The 14,876-nt window shown below is 54.6% G+C and overlaps 6 protein-coding genes across 6 annotated transcripts; 4 read left to right on the top strand and 2 right to left on the bottom strand.

Annotated features, from left to right (window-relative positions):
• Positions 1-1,070: 1,070 nt before the first annotated feature.
• Positions 1,071-1,821, top strand: HMPREF1541_04455 (60S ribosomal protein L24-A; the record flags this gene model as incomplete). The annotated part of the gene is made up of 3 exons (XM_008718800.1): positions 1,071-1,121; positions 1,252-1,395; positions 1,531-1,821. The coding sequence occupies 3 exons, from the start codon at positions 1,071-1,073 to the stop codon at positions 1,819-1,821; spliced, it is 486 nt and encodes a 161-aa protein (XP_008717022.1).
• A 3,052-nt stretch (positions 1,822-4,873) lies between these two features.
• On the top strand, positions 4,874-5,790 carry HMPREF1541_04454 (uncharacterized protein; the record flags this gene model as incomplete). Its single annotated transcript, XM_008718799.1, has 5 exons — positions 4,874-4,890; positions 4,945-5,040; positions 5,097-5,194; positions 5,251-5,272; positions 5,325-5,790. 5 exons carry the CDS (start codon positions 4,874-4,876, stop codon positions 5,788-5,790), a joined length of 699 nt encoding a protein of 232 aa, XP_008717021.1.
• A 126-nt stretch (positions 5,791-5,916) lies between these two features.
• On the bottom strand, positions 5,917-7,629 carry HMPREF1541_04453 (uncharacterized protein; the record flags this gene model as incomplete). The annotated part of the gene is made up of 1 exon (XM_008718798.1): positions 5,917-7,629. The coding sequence occupies one exon, from the start codon at positions 7,627-7,629 to the stop codon at positions 5,917-5,919; it is 1,713 nt and encodes a 570-aa protein (XP_008717020.1).
• Positions 7,630-7,943: 314 nt separating this feature from the next.
• On the top strand, positions 7,944-9,245 carry HMPREF1541_04452 (uncharacterized protein; the record flags this gene model as incomplete). The annotated part of the gene is made up of 1 exon (XM_008718797.1): positions 7,944-9,245. The coding sequence occupies one exon, from the start codon at positions 7,944-7,946 to the stop codon at positions 9,243-9,245; it is 1,302 nt and encodes a 433-aa protein (XP_008717019.1).
• A 736-nt stretch (positions 9,246-9,981) lies between these two features.
• On the bottom strand, positions 9,982-11,226 carry HMPREF1541_04451 (uncharacterized protein; the record flags this gene model as incomplete). The annotated part of the gene is made up of 1 exon (XM_008718796.1): positions 9,982-11,226. One exon carries the CDS (start codon positions 11,224-11,226, stop codon positions 9,982-9,984), a length of 1,245 nt encoding a protein of 414 aa, XP_008717018.1.
• A 678-nt stretch (positions 11,227-11,904) lies between these two features.
• On the top strand, positions 11,905-14,112 carry HMPREF1541_04450 (uncharacterized protein; the record flags this gene model as incomplete). Its single annotated transcript, XM_008718795.1, has 1 exon — positions 11,905-14,112. One exon carries the CDS (start codon positions 11,905-11,907, stop codon positions 14,110-14,112), a length of 2,208 nt encoding a protein of 735 aa, XP_008717017.1.
• Between the last annotated feature and the right edge of the window lie 764 nt (positions 14,113-14,876).

Genomic DNA, 14,876 nt, shown 5'->3' with positions numbered 1-14,876 from the left:
ATTATGCTATCTTCTTACTCTTACTTGCGAGTCCTGAGTGCTTGAAGGTGGATTCATTCGTACTTGACTTGTAGCTTTGGTTCAGCATAACTGGGGTTCTGTTGGCATGTGATCTTGCGAACCAGTTGTGGCTCACATCCTGGGGAGCCATTTCGATTCACAGGCGCTTGTCTTCTCCGGATTCTCGCCCACCCACTCGATGCAATGCAAAAGCAATCTGCCAGCCTTCAGCACCTTCGGCTCGTTGACATCGCGGCTTATACGCCATTTGTGGCTCAGGTTGTGGTACCTCATTTCGGCTCATAGGCGCTGCTCGCTTTCAAAGCTCTGGCTTAGCTACCTATCTACATGCAACAGCAAGTTGGCAGCTTTCAGCACCATCAGTCAGCATTATGGCAGAAAGTGTTTGCTTTGTATAGAGGCAATCTTGCACTGAAGAAAGTAGTACAAAACGAAACTCGGAAAACTCTTCCCAAAACCCGCCAGCGAGTAGCAGAGATTCATGAAAAGTGACCTGTCAGATTCAGTCCATTGATACCTCCCTCACCAAGCGGCACGAAGCCAGACCTCGATTCAGGTCAAAGATCATCACCACTCTCTTGCACAGGTCGCTGTTGCCAGCAACACCGTGCGCGTCGAGAGTAAAACATTTTCACTCTAGGGTACCAAGGACCATGAATCATCCACCAGGGTGAGGATTCTGTGGCTCGTGAGAAGAGCTCAGAAGAGGACGTTTACTATAGAAATGATTCTATGAAGTAACTGTCGCATGATTAGTATCAAGAATCCTCGTGATGGCACCGTTGGGGGTGCGTTGGGTCAACTCACAGTCGCATGAAGAAGAGAAGAAAAGTTGCGGGCGACGGCAGAAATTTGTAGTCCCTGTCCGGCTCCACCTCAGACAAACACGCCAAGAGTGAGAAATGCCAAGCCACGAATAACGCACATTGCTTGGCGTAGCAAGTCGCGCAACGAGTGCCTCGCCTGCGGCACCTCACTGATCCCCGAAACCACTCTTGACATCGTCCCCTCTCACACACAGGTACAGTTGATTGCAAGAAGCCGTCAACATGCGTACCTACGACGATACCTTCAGCGCCACCAAGATCTACCCGGGCAAGGTCAGTCGATCGCAAATCCTCGCACGCATTTCCCTCAAACGAAACGACATAATCCGACTACTGCCGCGATGCAGTCAAAAGACGACAAGACTAAGAGATGAACATGGGCTGACAAGTTGTGTTAATACAGGGCAAGCTCTTTGTCCGCGGTGACAGCAAGGTCTTCCGCTTCCAGAATGGCAAGACCGAGTCCCTCTTCCTCCAGCGCAAGAACCCTCGCAGAATAGCTTGGACCACCCTTTTCCGACGCATGCACAAGAAGGGTATCTCTGAGGTAAAGATTCTCCCCCCGTCCACAACACGAGCATCGAAATACATCACATCTGGCTTGCCGATCTACAGCCATGACTTAGATGCTTTTCCCATTATAAGGCTAAAATGATCGATGACTGACCACTCCAAAAAACAGGAAGTCGCCAAGAAGCGCAGCCGCCGCACAGTCAAGCACCAGCGCGCCATCGTAGGTGCGTCCCTGGACGTGATCAAGGAGCGCCGCACCCAGCGTCCCGAAGCCCGCGCCGCCGCCCGCCAGGCCGCCATCAAGGAGGGCAAGGACAAGAAGGCCGCCGCCGAGTCGCAGAAGAAGGCCGAGAAGGCGAAGACGGCCGCCAGCGCCGCCAAGGGCCAGTCGCGGGGTGGCATCTCCAGCAAGCAGCAGCAGAAGGGCGCCGCTCCCAAGGTGCAGGCGAGGACCCGATAAATGCAGTCCATGATGGTCGGCCATGTTGTTGTGTGCGTGGGAAAGAGTGGTTGAACATGACGTGGCATGGGCAATGCGCGGTACTAGAGGCTGGTTCGCGATGAGAAGCGGACGAGTGCCCTTATCCATGCCTCACGCCTACGATATGCGAGAAGTTTCTGCTATCAAGCCGCTTGCAACTGCAGCTGGCATCTTGAGATGATGACAGGCTCAGATCCAGACATGTGGTCCAGCGAAATGAAAGAATTGAAAAATTGACGCCCACCTATCTGCGTTGATTTACCTACCTACGTTGATCATGCTTTATGAGTGATGGCATGATTTATATTGTGCCATACCTGTTGCCACGAGCTCACGGAACAGGAAGCATACCTACCTATCCCCCCTCGACCCTGCCTTACGAGGTCCCGGAGTTCTTATTATACCATACATTCTTGACCCAAGTCTCACATATCCGAAGCGCCATTGCCATTCCATAAGACCTGGACTTCCTGTACGCGCGGCAGCTCCTGACCCCGAATCCGCTTTCGCGACGTATCAGACTTCAACCCCCTTACCCACACCCAAGCGGCAGCCCTGAGACATTGGGCGATACATTTACACATTATGTGCTACCACCGCGCGGAGGCCCGTAATTTACAGGTCGGGCTGCCAACTGCGAAGCATATCCTAGAACGAGGCCGCATCAAGTTGACATATACTACGTCCTGCACAGATGGTAGCCACAAGCTGCAGGGGGCAGCTGACCATGGCCGCATTCATCGATCATGACCATGACCAACAAATGTCTTTCACATTGTATGGTCTCTAGTAACAATAGTTTGTTCTAAGGACCGCGCTGTTATGCAAATCTGAGGGGGATATATCGGCAGTCCTCGATTTCCGCCGTGCAGAAGTGACCATTGGCATGGTGTGCCCGCCTCAACAAAGAGGTCTGTCGTGTGCATCGCTTCCCGAATGGAGAGCAGAAATGGAACATTCACGATTTGCTCTGATTTTGGGCCATCACTACTGCATTGCCACTGACCTTGTATATGTATGAACCACCAGCAGGTCGTCTACCTTTAGGTCTCTCACGGCCTACCTTGTTTACTAACCTCCTCAAGGGACTTCTCGCTCCTGTTCGATACGCCTTAAGAATCCGAGGCCCGGGTTTTTGAGAGAAGTGGAGCAAGATGGGAGCGGTAAAACGCCTTGCCGGCAGGTGTTCCAGTGGCAGTATACACAAAGGAGTTCTGGCGGTCGTTGATGTGAGCAAGTGCCGGTAGTCTACAACGTGGGACGCAAGTCTGCCGCCCCTCTTCCTGGAGAAGCTGACTGGAGACAAAGCTCATTGAGCACGCGGGTAAAGCAAGGTGTGAGCGAGCCAAGGCAGGCTTCATCGTGTCCCTCTACGGATTATATCCGGCTTCAACCGTCTTTGCACAGCCCGTTGGTGCCCGAGAGGAGATGCATAGAATGAGGCGCAGGGAATGAAAGGCCTTCATCCTCACCGAACCGAAGAATTAGGCTGAAGTCGGAGAGTATCAAACGAGCTCACTTCTGGCATGTTATGCGGCGAGGCGGACGTCACAAGTCACCGCGGCACGTACGTGTATTCAGGCTGCTTCCGCATTCCGTCTTTAGCGAAGTGCATCAGGTCAGGGTCCGGGGCATCGTCACCGGTCAGGGGTTTGCGGCTAAAGGGGACTTTGAGCCCTCTGGCAGCAATGGGACTGGCATTGCTCCTTCGCTGGCGAGATTCTGGCCTCGCCTGAGGGGACCGAGGTGCTGTTTCCGATTCTCTGGCAGCCGGTCCTCTGATGACACGCCGGGGAACATAACCCGGCCCGCAGGATGGTCGTTGCAGGTTCGGAGGGTGGTATCGGACCCCCATGCTCCTGACAAACTTCATCGACGATCCTTCGAGAAGGTCCAAGCCAAGATGAGGAGAACAACACCTTCGTATCTGCGTATGGTGTGTGTGCCGGCCACGTTCGGCGAATGGACTTTTGGGGCAAGTTTCGGACGTCAGTGTAGGCTTAGCGAGGCTCGTGGGGCCCGTAGCGTAAGCTGTACCTGCAGATGGAGTCCCCCAGCAAGCCTCTGCGTCATGGGTTGGAGATTTTTTTCCAACAGCTGGGTCTCTTGACACTCGTGTGCTTGCTTCTCCTGCTTGCTACTCGTGCTCCTGTTGCCCACGGCAAGCGTCTATCCTTCTAAAATGTCCTAGTGTGGAGGAAAGGGTGGCGGGCTGTAACATTGTTAGCTTTTAGGGTCTCTTGTGCCGATTGAGTGGAAAGCCACTTCCACAGATGAGTGAAACGCTGCTGAGGGCCAGAGTTCCAAACGGGGTCGATGGGAAAGCCCCAGGCCATGTGTGCAACAAATCCATTTGGATTTGGGCAGCCCGAGCATTACATCACACGCACCTTATCTTCAACTGGGCCAGTGTGCTTGGAGAATGCACAACTCCTCCGTAACACCAGTGTTCTAGCGGCGATCGACTGGGCCGAAGATGGGTACTGAAGCAGAAGGGGCCCTGTGACAAGGATGTTGACAGCCGGCGACCAGCTTCCGCGCAAGACGATGCTTCGTGTAGTCCAAAGCTTCCAGGATGGCGGGACGGTTGCATATCGTTGATCTCTCGGTATAAGTGGTCCTAGGGCTTGGGGGCTAATAAAGGGTTGTCCTTGGCTTGTGGTGCGCAATGTAGTTCAGCGGGATTGATATACCCGCATATGCCAATCGCTTGCCCTATCCTGCCAAAGACTCTGCCTAAGTCATTGCTGCTGTACAAATTCGTGCAAAAGAAAAGTTCGCCAGACGTACCAACCATACGCCAGCAGTCCGTATGCCGTTGGCCGCGGCACGCAGCTGAATCCAGAACTTTTATTTCGACTGCGACATATCGCATTCTTCTCGATTGATCCATCAGAGAATTTCAAATCACAACAGCAACATTTGAGAACGGCTTCGTCATCGTGAAGTACTTGACGACCGGCAGGCCATGCTGTACGGCCGATTTGGGGGCGGGCGATAACATTATTTGTGCTGAAGGGGTGTCCGGAGCATGAGCTTGCAGCCAAGGTGATTTCAGGCCCGGGCTCTGAAGCAGCTCAACGATGCTGATTGATCGTGCAGGAGGGAATTGAATATTGTCGTTCTGGGCGCCGGTAAGCAGCTTCCCAACGTCGAATTGTGGCTTGAACTGACGGCAGCGGTGACAGGTGGTGTAGGGTGAGCTAAGCCGCGCTGAGAGCTGCCATGTGCTCTTGCTAACCAACTGTGAACAGCAAAAGCTGCCTCACAGCTCAGTTCGTTCAAAATGTGTGGATCGAAAGCTATGATCCCACGATCGAAGATTCGTACCGGAAGCAGATAAACGTGGACGGTGAGCACATCCTGCTTTGCTCTTTTGTAATTCAAAACTGACGCAAATTTGCGCAGGCCGATCGGTAATGCTGGAGATGTGAGTTTCGACGGTCGCACCTTCAAAAGTACCAAATACTGACAGACTCCAGTCTCGATACCGCAGGTACGGAGCAGTTCACGGCCATGAGGGAGTTATACATGAAGCAGGGACAAGGCTTTTTGCTGGTTTTCTCTATTTGTAACATGAACTCTTTCTACGAACTCTCCGAACTCCGAGAGCAGATCATTCGCATCAAGGACGATGACGATGTGCCTCTGGTGTTGGTCGGCAATAAGTGTGATATGGAGGAAGACCGCGTCGTCTCACGAGCGAGGGCTTTCCAGGCAGCTCAAGGCTGGGGCTCGAAACCGTATTACGAAACTTCCGCTCGTCGCCGCACGAATGTCGATGAAGTCTTCGTCAACCTGTGCCGCCAGATCATTCAGAAAGAGAGCGGTGGCTCTGCTGGCTTTGGGGCAAATCCAGACTCACTCTCCCGAACGAGAACACAACGGCACGGTGATGATCAACGATACCGCAGAAAGCGCAACAGAGACCGCTGCGTGATTCTGTAGAGGTTCCAGCACTCGAGCATTACCCAGGCGTTCAAGCGTTAGAGGCGTATAGACACCTGATTTATAGACTCGCTGGTCCACGCCATGCTGAAAAGAAAGCCCTGGTCGGGCTCGGTTTCCCTTGTTCTACATTCTGAATACACCGAACTGTGTCTTGACCGGCTCGCTGTCTCCTCCGAGAGCAGCCTTGAGTCCAAGTCCAAGCATATTTCGAGTTTCCGAAGGAGGAATGACGCCGTCATCCCATATCCTTGCTGACGCGAAAGTAGGGTCGCTCTCATTGTCGATACGAGCTCGGAGCTCGGGGTCGGCGGCTTTGCCAACAGTCTCCATGACTGCTGTTAACTGCTCGGATCCCATGACTCCAATCTTTGAGTTTGGCCACATCCAGAGGAAGCGCGGTGAGTATGCACGGCCGCACATACCATAGTTGCCAGCCCCAGCACTGGAGCCGACGACTACGGTGAACTTGGGTACATTCGCACATGCAACAGCGGTGACAAGTTTGGCTCCGTTCTTCGCGATACCTCCCTTCTCGGCATCCGCACCAACCATGAAACCACTAATGTTTTGCAGGAAGACGAGCGGTATGTTCCGCTGGCAGCACAGTTCGATGAAATGGGCTCCTTTCAGCGATGACTCGGAAAATAGGATGCCGTCGTTGGCGAGGATTCCAATCGGATATCCCTTGATCTTCGCGAAGCCGGTCAGCAGGGTTGTGCCGTAGTCCTTCTTGAATTCCGAGAATTCGCTGCCGTCCACAATCCTAGCGATAACCTCTCGCATGGGGATCTGCTTCCGGAGGTTTGTACCCACAATTCCAGCCAGCTCTGACGGATCGTGAAGGGGTTCCTTCACCTCGAACGGCGCAGGCTGCTCCTTGGGGTAATTGAGATTCGCAATTGACCTCCTTGCCAGCACGATGGCATGCGCATCGTCTACCGCCAAATAGTCCGTCACCCCTGAGATGGAACTATGCAGCTTTCCACCTCCTAGATCCTCTGCAGACACCACCTCACCCGTTGCCGCTTTCACCAACGGTGGCCCTGCCAGGAAGATGGTCCCCTGGCCCTCGACAATGATACTTTCATCACACATGGCCGGTACGTACGCGCCACCAGCTGTGCACGAACCCATGACAACCGCAATCTGTGGAATCCCCATGCCGCTCATACGGGCCTGGTTGTAGAAGATTCGGCCAAAGTTGTCCCTGTCCGGGAAGATATTCGCCTGATAGGGGAGGTTTACACCTCCGGAATCTACCATATAGATGCACGGCAGGCGATTCTGCTCCGCAATCTCTTGCGCCCTGAGATGTTTTTTGCCCGTCAAAGGGTAGTACGTGCCGCCCTTGACTGTTGCGTCGTTGGCTACGATCATGCATGTCACGCCTTCCACCGTCCCGATCCCAGTGATGATGCTCGCGGCGGGTACGTCCTCGCCATATACTTCATGGGCGGCGAGCGGCGAAAGCTCCATGAAAGGCGTGCCCGGGTCTGTCAGGGCCGTAACGCGGTCGCGTGCTAGCATTTTCCCACGCTGGATGTGCTTGTCCCGCGACTTCTGAGGTCCCCCCTGTGCAATCTTTGCGTGTAACGCGGCATATTTTTCCAGCAGGCTTGACATTTGCGAGGCATTCTCCTTGAATTCGGGACTAGACTTGTCAACCAGAGTAGGAAGCACAGATATAGCGTCGCTGTGCCGTGGGTGTGTAAAAGTCGCGGCAGTACGGCGTGGTAGGTTTCTATAGCATGCTGGAGGGTGAGGCCGTGGACTTTCGACTGCCGTTCGCAGGCTGCGGAGCAGCGACGCGGAGGGTGCTGTACGGGTGGTAGCCATGGCTCGTGAGGGACTTTAGGAGAGCTGGTACATTATTTTGTTTCCTTCACCAAGGAGAGGTACAGAGAAGCCAGTGTCCGCGCAGAGCAAGAACGCACCCCTCGGTCATTCCGCACTCAAGCTTCCCCCACACCCGGAACAGCCGCTGGTAGCCGACGCCCGGGGTAACCGCCGCACAGAGCGTCAGGTCCGAGGCATGCGGGATTCTTACTTCATTGATCTTACAGTCTGAAACTTTTTTGGAGGGGACGGTCGTCGTCGTCAACATCTCAGATCTCTCCGTCAACATCTTCCCAAAGACACTGACGGTGATCATGGCTTCAACATTCGTTCGCCGTCTCGCCCGCGCTTCCACCCATACACTCCACAAAAGCGTACCCCGGAGGACTGCCACTGGTCTAAGACCTCTGGTTCGCTATGCCTCGACATCCAGCAAGCATCCTCCCGGCTTCGAGCCACCCACCACCGAGGATCTCCACGAACTTCGCGAGCGGGTACAGGAATTCACGCGTCGCGAGATCCCCGAAGAGGTAGCCCACGAGACCGATGTCTCCAATGCCTTCCCGAATGATATGTGGAAGAAGATGGGCGAAGCAGGTTTTCTGGGCATCACCGCCGCGGAAGAGTACGGTGGCATGGCTATGGGCTACCAAGCGCACTGCATCATTCTGGAAGAAATCAGCCGTGCCAGCGGCAGCATTGGGCTGAGCTACGCAGCGCACAGCCAGCTTTGCGTGAATCAACTGTGCCTGAATGGTAATGAAGAGCAGAAAGGTCGGATTCTGCCTGGCCTAATATCTGGCGACAAGGTCGGAGCCCTCGCCATGAGCGAACACAGTGCAGGTAGCGATGTGGTGAGCATGAAGACGGTGGCAGAGGAGGTGTCCGGCGGATACAAACTCAACGGCACCAAGATGTGGATCACCAATGGACCGGATGCGGACTACGTGGTGGTGTACGCGAAGACGGAACCTGCAGCGGGGAGCAAAGGGATCACGGCGTTCATTGTTGAGAAAGGCTTCGAAGGCTTCAGCGTGGCGCGGAAGCTGGACAAGCTAGGCATGCGCGGCAGTAATACGGGAGAGCTCGTGTTTGAGGATGTTTTTGTGCCCAAGGAGAACATCCTCGGGCCTGTTAACAAGGGCGTCACAGTCTTGATGGAAGGACTGGATCTCGAGCGCTTGGTGCTGAGCGCTGGCCCGCTTGGTCTGATGCAGGCTTCGCTGGACCTTGTGCTTCCATACACGCACACGCGCAAGCAGTTCGGCACCCCAATTGCGCACAACCAGCTCATACAGGGAAAGCTGGCCGACATGTACACCAAACTACAGGTAAGCAGGGCGTACACAATGGCAACGGCGAGGGCGGTGGATGAAGAGGGCACCATCAGAACGCAAGATTGTGCAGGCGCCATTCTGTACGCGGCAGAGCGTGCCACCGAGTGTGCCTTGGACGCCATACAGCTGATGGGCGGTAATGGCTACGTGAATGAGATCCCGGCTGGACGACTGCTGCGGGATGCGAAGCTGTATGAGATCGGGGCTGGGACGAGTGAGATTCGGCGCATGGTCATTGGAAGGGCTTTCAACAAGGAGTACAAGGATGCTGGCATGTGAGCGAACCTGTTCGTACGAAATCTCATATTTGCCTCAGCAGATAGGCACGCCACTTCCGGGTCATGACGCCGTGTTGAGGTCGAGGTGGAGGCGTCAGTCAGTCAGTCAGTCAGTCACTCGCTTCCACGCGTCTCGATCTGCCCCTGCCCCCGGTAGGGGGCTTGGCATCAGGGGCGCCGCGAGCGATCTACCACGGTTGTAGTGCATCACCACCACTGTGTTATCGGCCGGTAATCGCACACCTAGCACTTCAGGCGGGCAGACACGTGAGCTGGATTGAGGGCATCGAGGATGTGATGCCGGGGGAGAAGGAGGGCAGATACTCGGAAATCGAGCCCTTGTATATAAACGTTCACACACATGCCGGCACGTGGATCAATTCCAGCGATTAATGTTACTGGGCTTCTAGAAAATATTCGCGATCTCGTCCTCAACTCTCTCCGTTTCGGTACCGTTTTTTGGTCTCGAGCCTACCTAGGCAGGTATGCTACTTAACACATCGTGCGCGCTGAAGCCTTCACGAGCTGTCTTCGCTTTCCCCCACGACATCGAGCAATTGCAAGGAGAATGTCAAGATGAGACATTGAGTCATCCGCGTAGAGACAGAAACCATAGTGATCATCAACGCCACTGTCATGAACCATATCGTAGGACCAGAAGCAACGCCTTTTCTAAACACTCGAATTCCCATGGGCTTTTTGTCCATCGCTCAAGACCGCTTGGTCAAAATTCATCACTACTTCTTCCGACTCCTAGTCGTTCGGGCTGTGCCGCGGCCTTGCACCGCACTGGATCTGTCCGACACCACATTGTTCGCCATGCTCGCGACCCGCTTGGCGCGACTGCTGGCGGTCGGAGCGGTTGCTCTTGAAGCTGCTCGGCCTTTGGCGGACTCGAGCTCCGGTGTCACGTCGTCTTCTGATACAGAAGCCTTGCGCTTTCGAGCCGTGCGTTTGGTTGGCGCTTGAGTTGTGTCCGCATCTCCCTGCACGGGCTTGGAAGCTGCCGTGGAGGCTGTGGTGGAGCTGGAGTTGGCACGGCCGCGTGTCCGACGACCGGCGTCTGGTGCCGATGACCCGTTGGTAGCGGGCGGCGAGGGTATCAGGGATGTGGGAGCAGTAGTATCCTTCCTGCGGCGCTTGTTAGGTTGGCCGTCAGAGCTGCTGGCCGCCATATCGGATGATTGATGAGAGCGGGCTGCAGGAGGACTGGTGGCGTCTGGAATATTCGACAACGTAGGCTCCGCGACGTGAGACCCGATGTTCATCTCGTCACCAGTGCCAGTTTCTTCAAGCTGCTCTTCGTCCTGTTCGTCCTCCTCACTTGGATAGTCCTCCCCATCTTCGCCCTCCAAACCATCCTCATCATCGGCTTCACCTTCGCCGCCTGCTTGAGCCATGCTACCACGCGCGTTCATTAGACCCATGTCAGCCAAACTCAAATTATTTGCCCATGACTCGTCTTTCGATAGCTGAGGCTTTTTTCTTCGATCACCCTGCCCCTTGCGGGGGGAAGCGGTACCAAATTTCGCTTTCCAGTCCTTCAGGAGGGCGACCTTCTCTCCTTGGCCAACGTGATAAAGATTGTTTCGCTCAGGTACAGGTTTCGCCCACACAGTGCCCTTCATGCAATCTTGGAGGAAGCCGCGATCGTCAAGTGTGGGAACTTCGCTATCACGTTCTGCGAGCTTTCGTTTCCGACCGCGAGTCCCATTTGAACGACTTCTTGACTTGGTAGGGCTGCCATCGATTGGATTCGTCTTAAGTATGGAGGGGTCATCATCGTAGTAGTCGTCTGAATAGTACTCCCAATCTGAATGGTACTCCTGCAATTCGTACCCTGGCTCAAAATCGAGTAAAGGTGAGTGTAGAGCGTGAGACGCGAGCTCGTCTGCTAGGTCTGGCGATGGGTCTGCGTCATACAGCACGTCTTCAAGTTCGTCAAATGCGTTCGGCGATGGCGGGGGTGAATAGTCGGACATGATGTTGCAAGGGATCGACTTGTGCTCGCAGGAAGGCTCCGAGTTCCAAGAATTGAACGCGCTCGACGAGCAACTTCTGTTCGCTTATATGAAGGTGTGGGCGTGAACAAACATTGATTGCTTTAATAGCACGCGTGGGACATGCACGAGGCCAGACAGACTATGCCATTCGAGATGAAAGGACTGCGCTGTCGTGATACTGAGGGCTCCAGTCAACGGTTGGCTGTACCACTTGGCCACAGATCCAGGCTCAAGGATGGAATGTCGGCACTCGTCCTGCTCTATGTACGTCTGCGATCAGGTTCGGCCGTGGCATAGATGTGGAATTCGTACGAGTTGCAGCCTGCAGGGGTCGAGGACAAGCCACTTGGGATCGAAGAGATTCGGATTGGCAGAAACAAGGCTGCAGATGTTGCACGTAAGGCTAGCTACGTAGTAGGCATCGGATAGGCGTGTCCGGCGCGATTCCGCGCCCGCAAGCTTCCTTCTGTGGGGTAGGGTGTCCGGGCTTGGGGAAGGCCGTGGGTAGGCGTGGATTGCCGAGGAACCACAACCACCGAGCTTCAAGGGACCCAGCATTTAGTTTGGCATGCGACCGCTGCTACCATGTGAGCTTCGAGAGAATATTTATTAGCAACTGGCCTCTGCCTCTATCACTGCAGTCAATCGTTTAGCACAATGCGACGCTCAGCCCGCATCCCGCTTCGCCCGGGCGTACTCCCTCGAACACATATTCCCAGTATTGGTGCCCTAGCCCCAAGCGCACAGCGCTCACAAAGGAGGTGGAATGCCACAGCAACCGGTGCACATGATGAGACTTCATTGCGGCCGATAGACTCAATCCTGATCGCGAACCGAGGTGAGATTGCCATCAGAGTGAACAAGACCGCCGCTCTGCATGGGATCAAAACGACCACCTTGTATACAGACCCGGACAAGCATGCGCAACATGCAAAGTCCAGCGCCTACAGCTTCAATCTCGGCCCGACATCCGCTTACCTGGATCAGGACAAAATTCTACGAATAGCCAAAGAAAATGGATGCCAGGCAATTCACCCTGGTTATGGGTTTCTCAGCGAGAATGCGGATTTCGCGAGGAGATGCGAGCAGGAAGGCATCAAGTTTATTGGACCTCCTGCGAGCGCCATTGACAGTATGGGCGACAAGGCCAAGAGCAAGGACATCATGGAGAAGGCCAATGTGGCATGCGTTCCAGGCTATCGTGGCTCTGACCAGAGTGTCGAGAAGCTGGAAAGCGAAGCGGAGAAGATGACATATCCCGTGTTGATCAAAGCAGTCCGAGGCGGTGGAGGCAAGGGTATGCGTGTAGTCATGACCAAAGAGGAGTTCCGGGACAAGCTCGACAGCGCCAAGAGCGAGGCTAGGAACAGCTTTGGCAACGACGAAGTTCTGGTTGAGAAGTACATTGTACGACCAAGGCACGTCGAAGTTCAAGTTTTCGCCGATCAGCATGGCAATGTTGTCGCTCTGGGAGAGCGCGACTGCAGCATACAGAGGCGCCACCAAAAAATTCTGGAAGAGAGCCCTGCACCAGGCCTCGAAGAATCAAAGCGACGCGAGCTTTGGGACATGGCCTGTCGCGCAGCTGCTGCCGTTGGCTACGAGGGTGCAGGAACGGTCGAGTTCATCTTTGATGCCGATAGCGGGGCTGTCTACTTCATGGAGATGAATACACGTCTACAAGTTGAACATCCCGTTACCGAGATGGTGACTGGAGTGGATCTGGTAGAGTGGCAGGTCAAGGTAGCCCGAGGCGAGAAGCTGCCGCTGAATCAGGAGGAAGTGGTGGAAAGAATAGCTCGGCATGGTCACGCAATCGAGGCCAGGATATATGCTGAGAACCCTGACAAGGGCTTTGTGCCAGACTCCGGCTGGCTTGAGCATGTGCGCCTACCAGACCAGGGCGTGGACATTCGCGTGGACAGTGGCTTCGTACAAGGCGACGAGGTATCGACCAATTACGACCCCATGATAGCCAAGCTCATCGTCAGAGGCGCAACAAGGAGGGACGCACTCCGGAAGATGGCAAGGGCGCTTGAGGACTATGAAATTGCTGGACCAGTTACCAATGTCGACTTCTTGAAACGCATTGTCAGATCTACGGATTTCATGGAAGGAGAAGTAGAGACGGGTTATATCGAAAAGCACAAGCAGGAGCTGTTTCCGCAGCTCACCGTCACCGGCGAAGCATTGGCGGAAGCAGGGCTTGCTACCTACTTCCAGAACGCCTGGTCGAGACAAGCGTCAAGTGTAGGGTCATCTCCCTCCTGGCTCCAGACGGATTCAGACTTCCAGCCTCGAACTTTCAATTTCCAGCGAGCAGACGCGGATTCGGGACCGGGCAAGACACCAGAAGTGATGTCTGTTTCGGTCCAGCAGCTGTCACCCGGCAGTTTCGAGGTCACAAGCAACGACAAAGTCTGGGAGGTAACGGCCACATGGGAAGCAGCGACAAAGACTCTCACCACATACTTCCCACACACAAGGCATACCAGCCGAGTGGTAATCCCTCCTCCAGAAAGACTGAACCCTACCGTGGGAGCTCCGATTCACCTGTTTAGCCCCCAAGGGTCCTTCAGACTGATTCCTGCCCCACCATCATGGTTAGCCAAAGCCTTGGGGACGACTGAGAAGGCCAATTCTCTGCTTTCGCCGATGCCGGCAAAGATTCTGAGGGTGCACGTTGCTCCCGGAGACGTGGTCAAGAAGGATCAAATACTACTGGTCATTGAAAGCATGAAGATGGAAACCGTCATTCGCAGTCCTGGGGAAAACTTGACGGTCAAGCGGGTTGTGCACAGTGAAGGTGAAACTGTGGGCAGCGGCGTTGAGCTGGTGGAGTTTGAAGCGCCGGAAGAGGCGTGATGATTGTCGTTCCCCTACGAGTGCAACACTGCTGGGATAGACACCCACAGTCTGGCATGACCTTGGAAAGATTGGACCCTCCCAGCTGAGAACTTGACACAAGGCAGTAGGCAGCACTCGTAAAAGCGGCCACTCGCCACTTCGGCTAGGTGGAGTGGCTGAGAACCGAAGGCTGGGCGTCACGAGCCTCGCGCCGTTCCACGCCAACGGGTCTCCGAGACCCCGGGATATCCAAAAGTCGACTCTGTCACCGTAAGGGAGGGTCGCACAGGGACATAGAATTTATAGCAAGAGCAATGAATCTCAGACTGCATGTCAACAAGTGCGAGCTGCAGCCTGCACCGCTTTGTGTGACTCCGTATCGTCGGTGTAGGTTGCAGTAGGAGCCTGCACGTAAAGCAGTGGAGGATCGCCGGTGGATGGCCCAGCCACTCATTAAGTCAACTTTATTGCGGATTATGCACGAAGTCGTGCTGCTGCGTTGTCCCAATCGTGCTGCTCGTTTTCTGTCGTCCACCTGCGTTTCTCCATTTGATCAATAATAATTCCTCTCCTCTGGCATGTTACTTCCCTGACGCCAACGCGATGAGTATACCAAATGAGCCGGCCCCAAATACCGCATCGCCGTAAAACAATCGATTGACAACGTAAACTCCGCCACCATGCCGAAGTCCAGCTCTGGACGATCCAAGAATGGATCTGAACCGGATAGATCTGAACGACGACGAGAAACCGATGACTCAGTGTCGAACAAGTCGCGTTCG

The sequence above is a fragment of the Cyphellophora europaea genome (assembly GCF_000365145.1).
Source record: "Cyphellophora europaea CBS 101466 unplaced genomic scaffold supercont1.4, whole genome shotgun sequence".
NCBI classification, from domain to species: domain Eukaryota; kingdom Fungi; phylum Ascomycota; class Eurotiomycetes; order Chaetothyriales; family Cyphellophoraceae; genus Cyphellophora; species Cyphellophora europaea.
The sequence above is the reverse complement of the archived record's forward strand: the minus strand, read 5'-3'. Positions and strand labels throughout refer to the sequence as shown.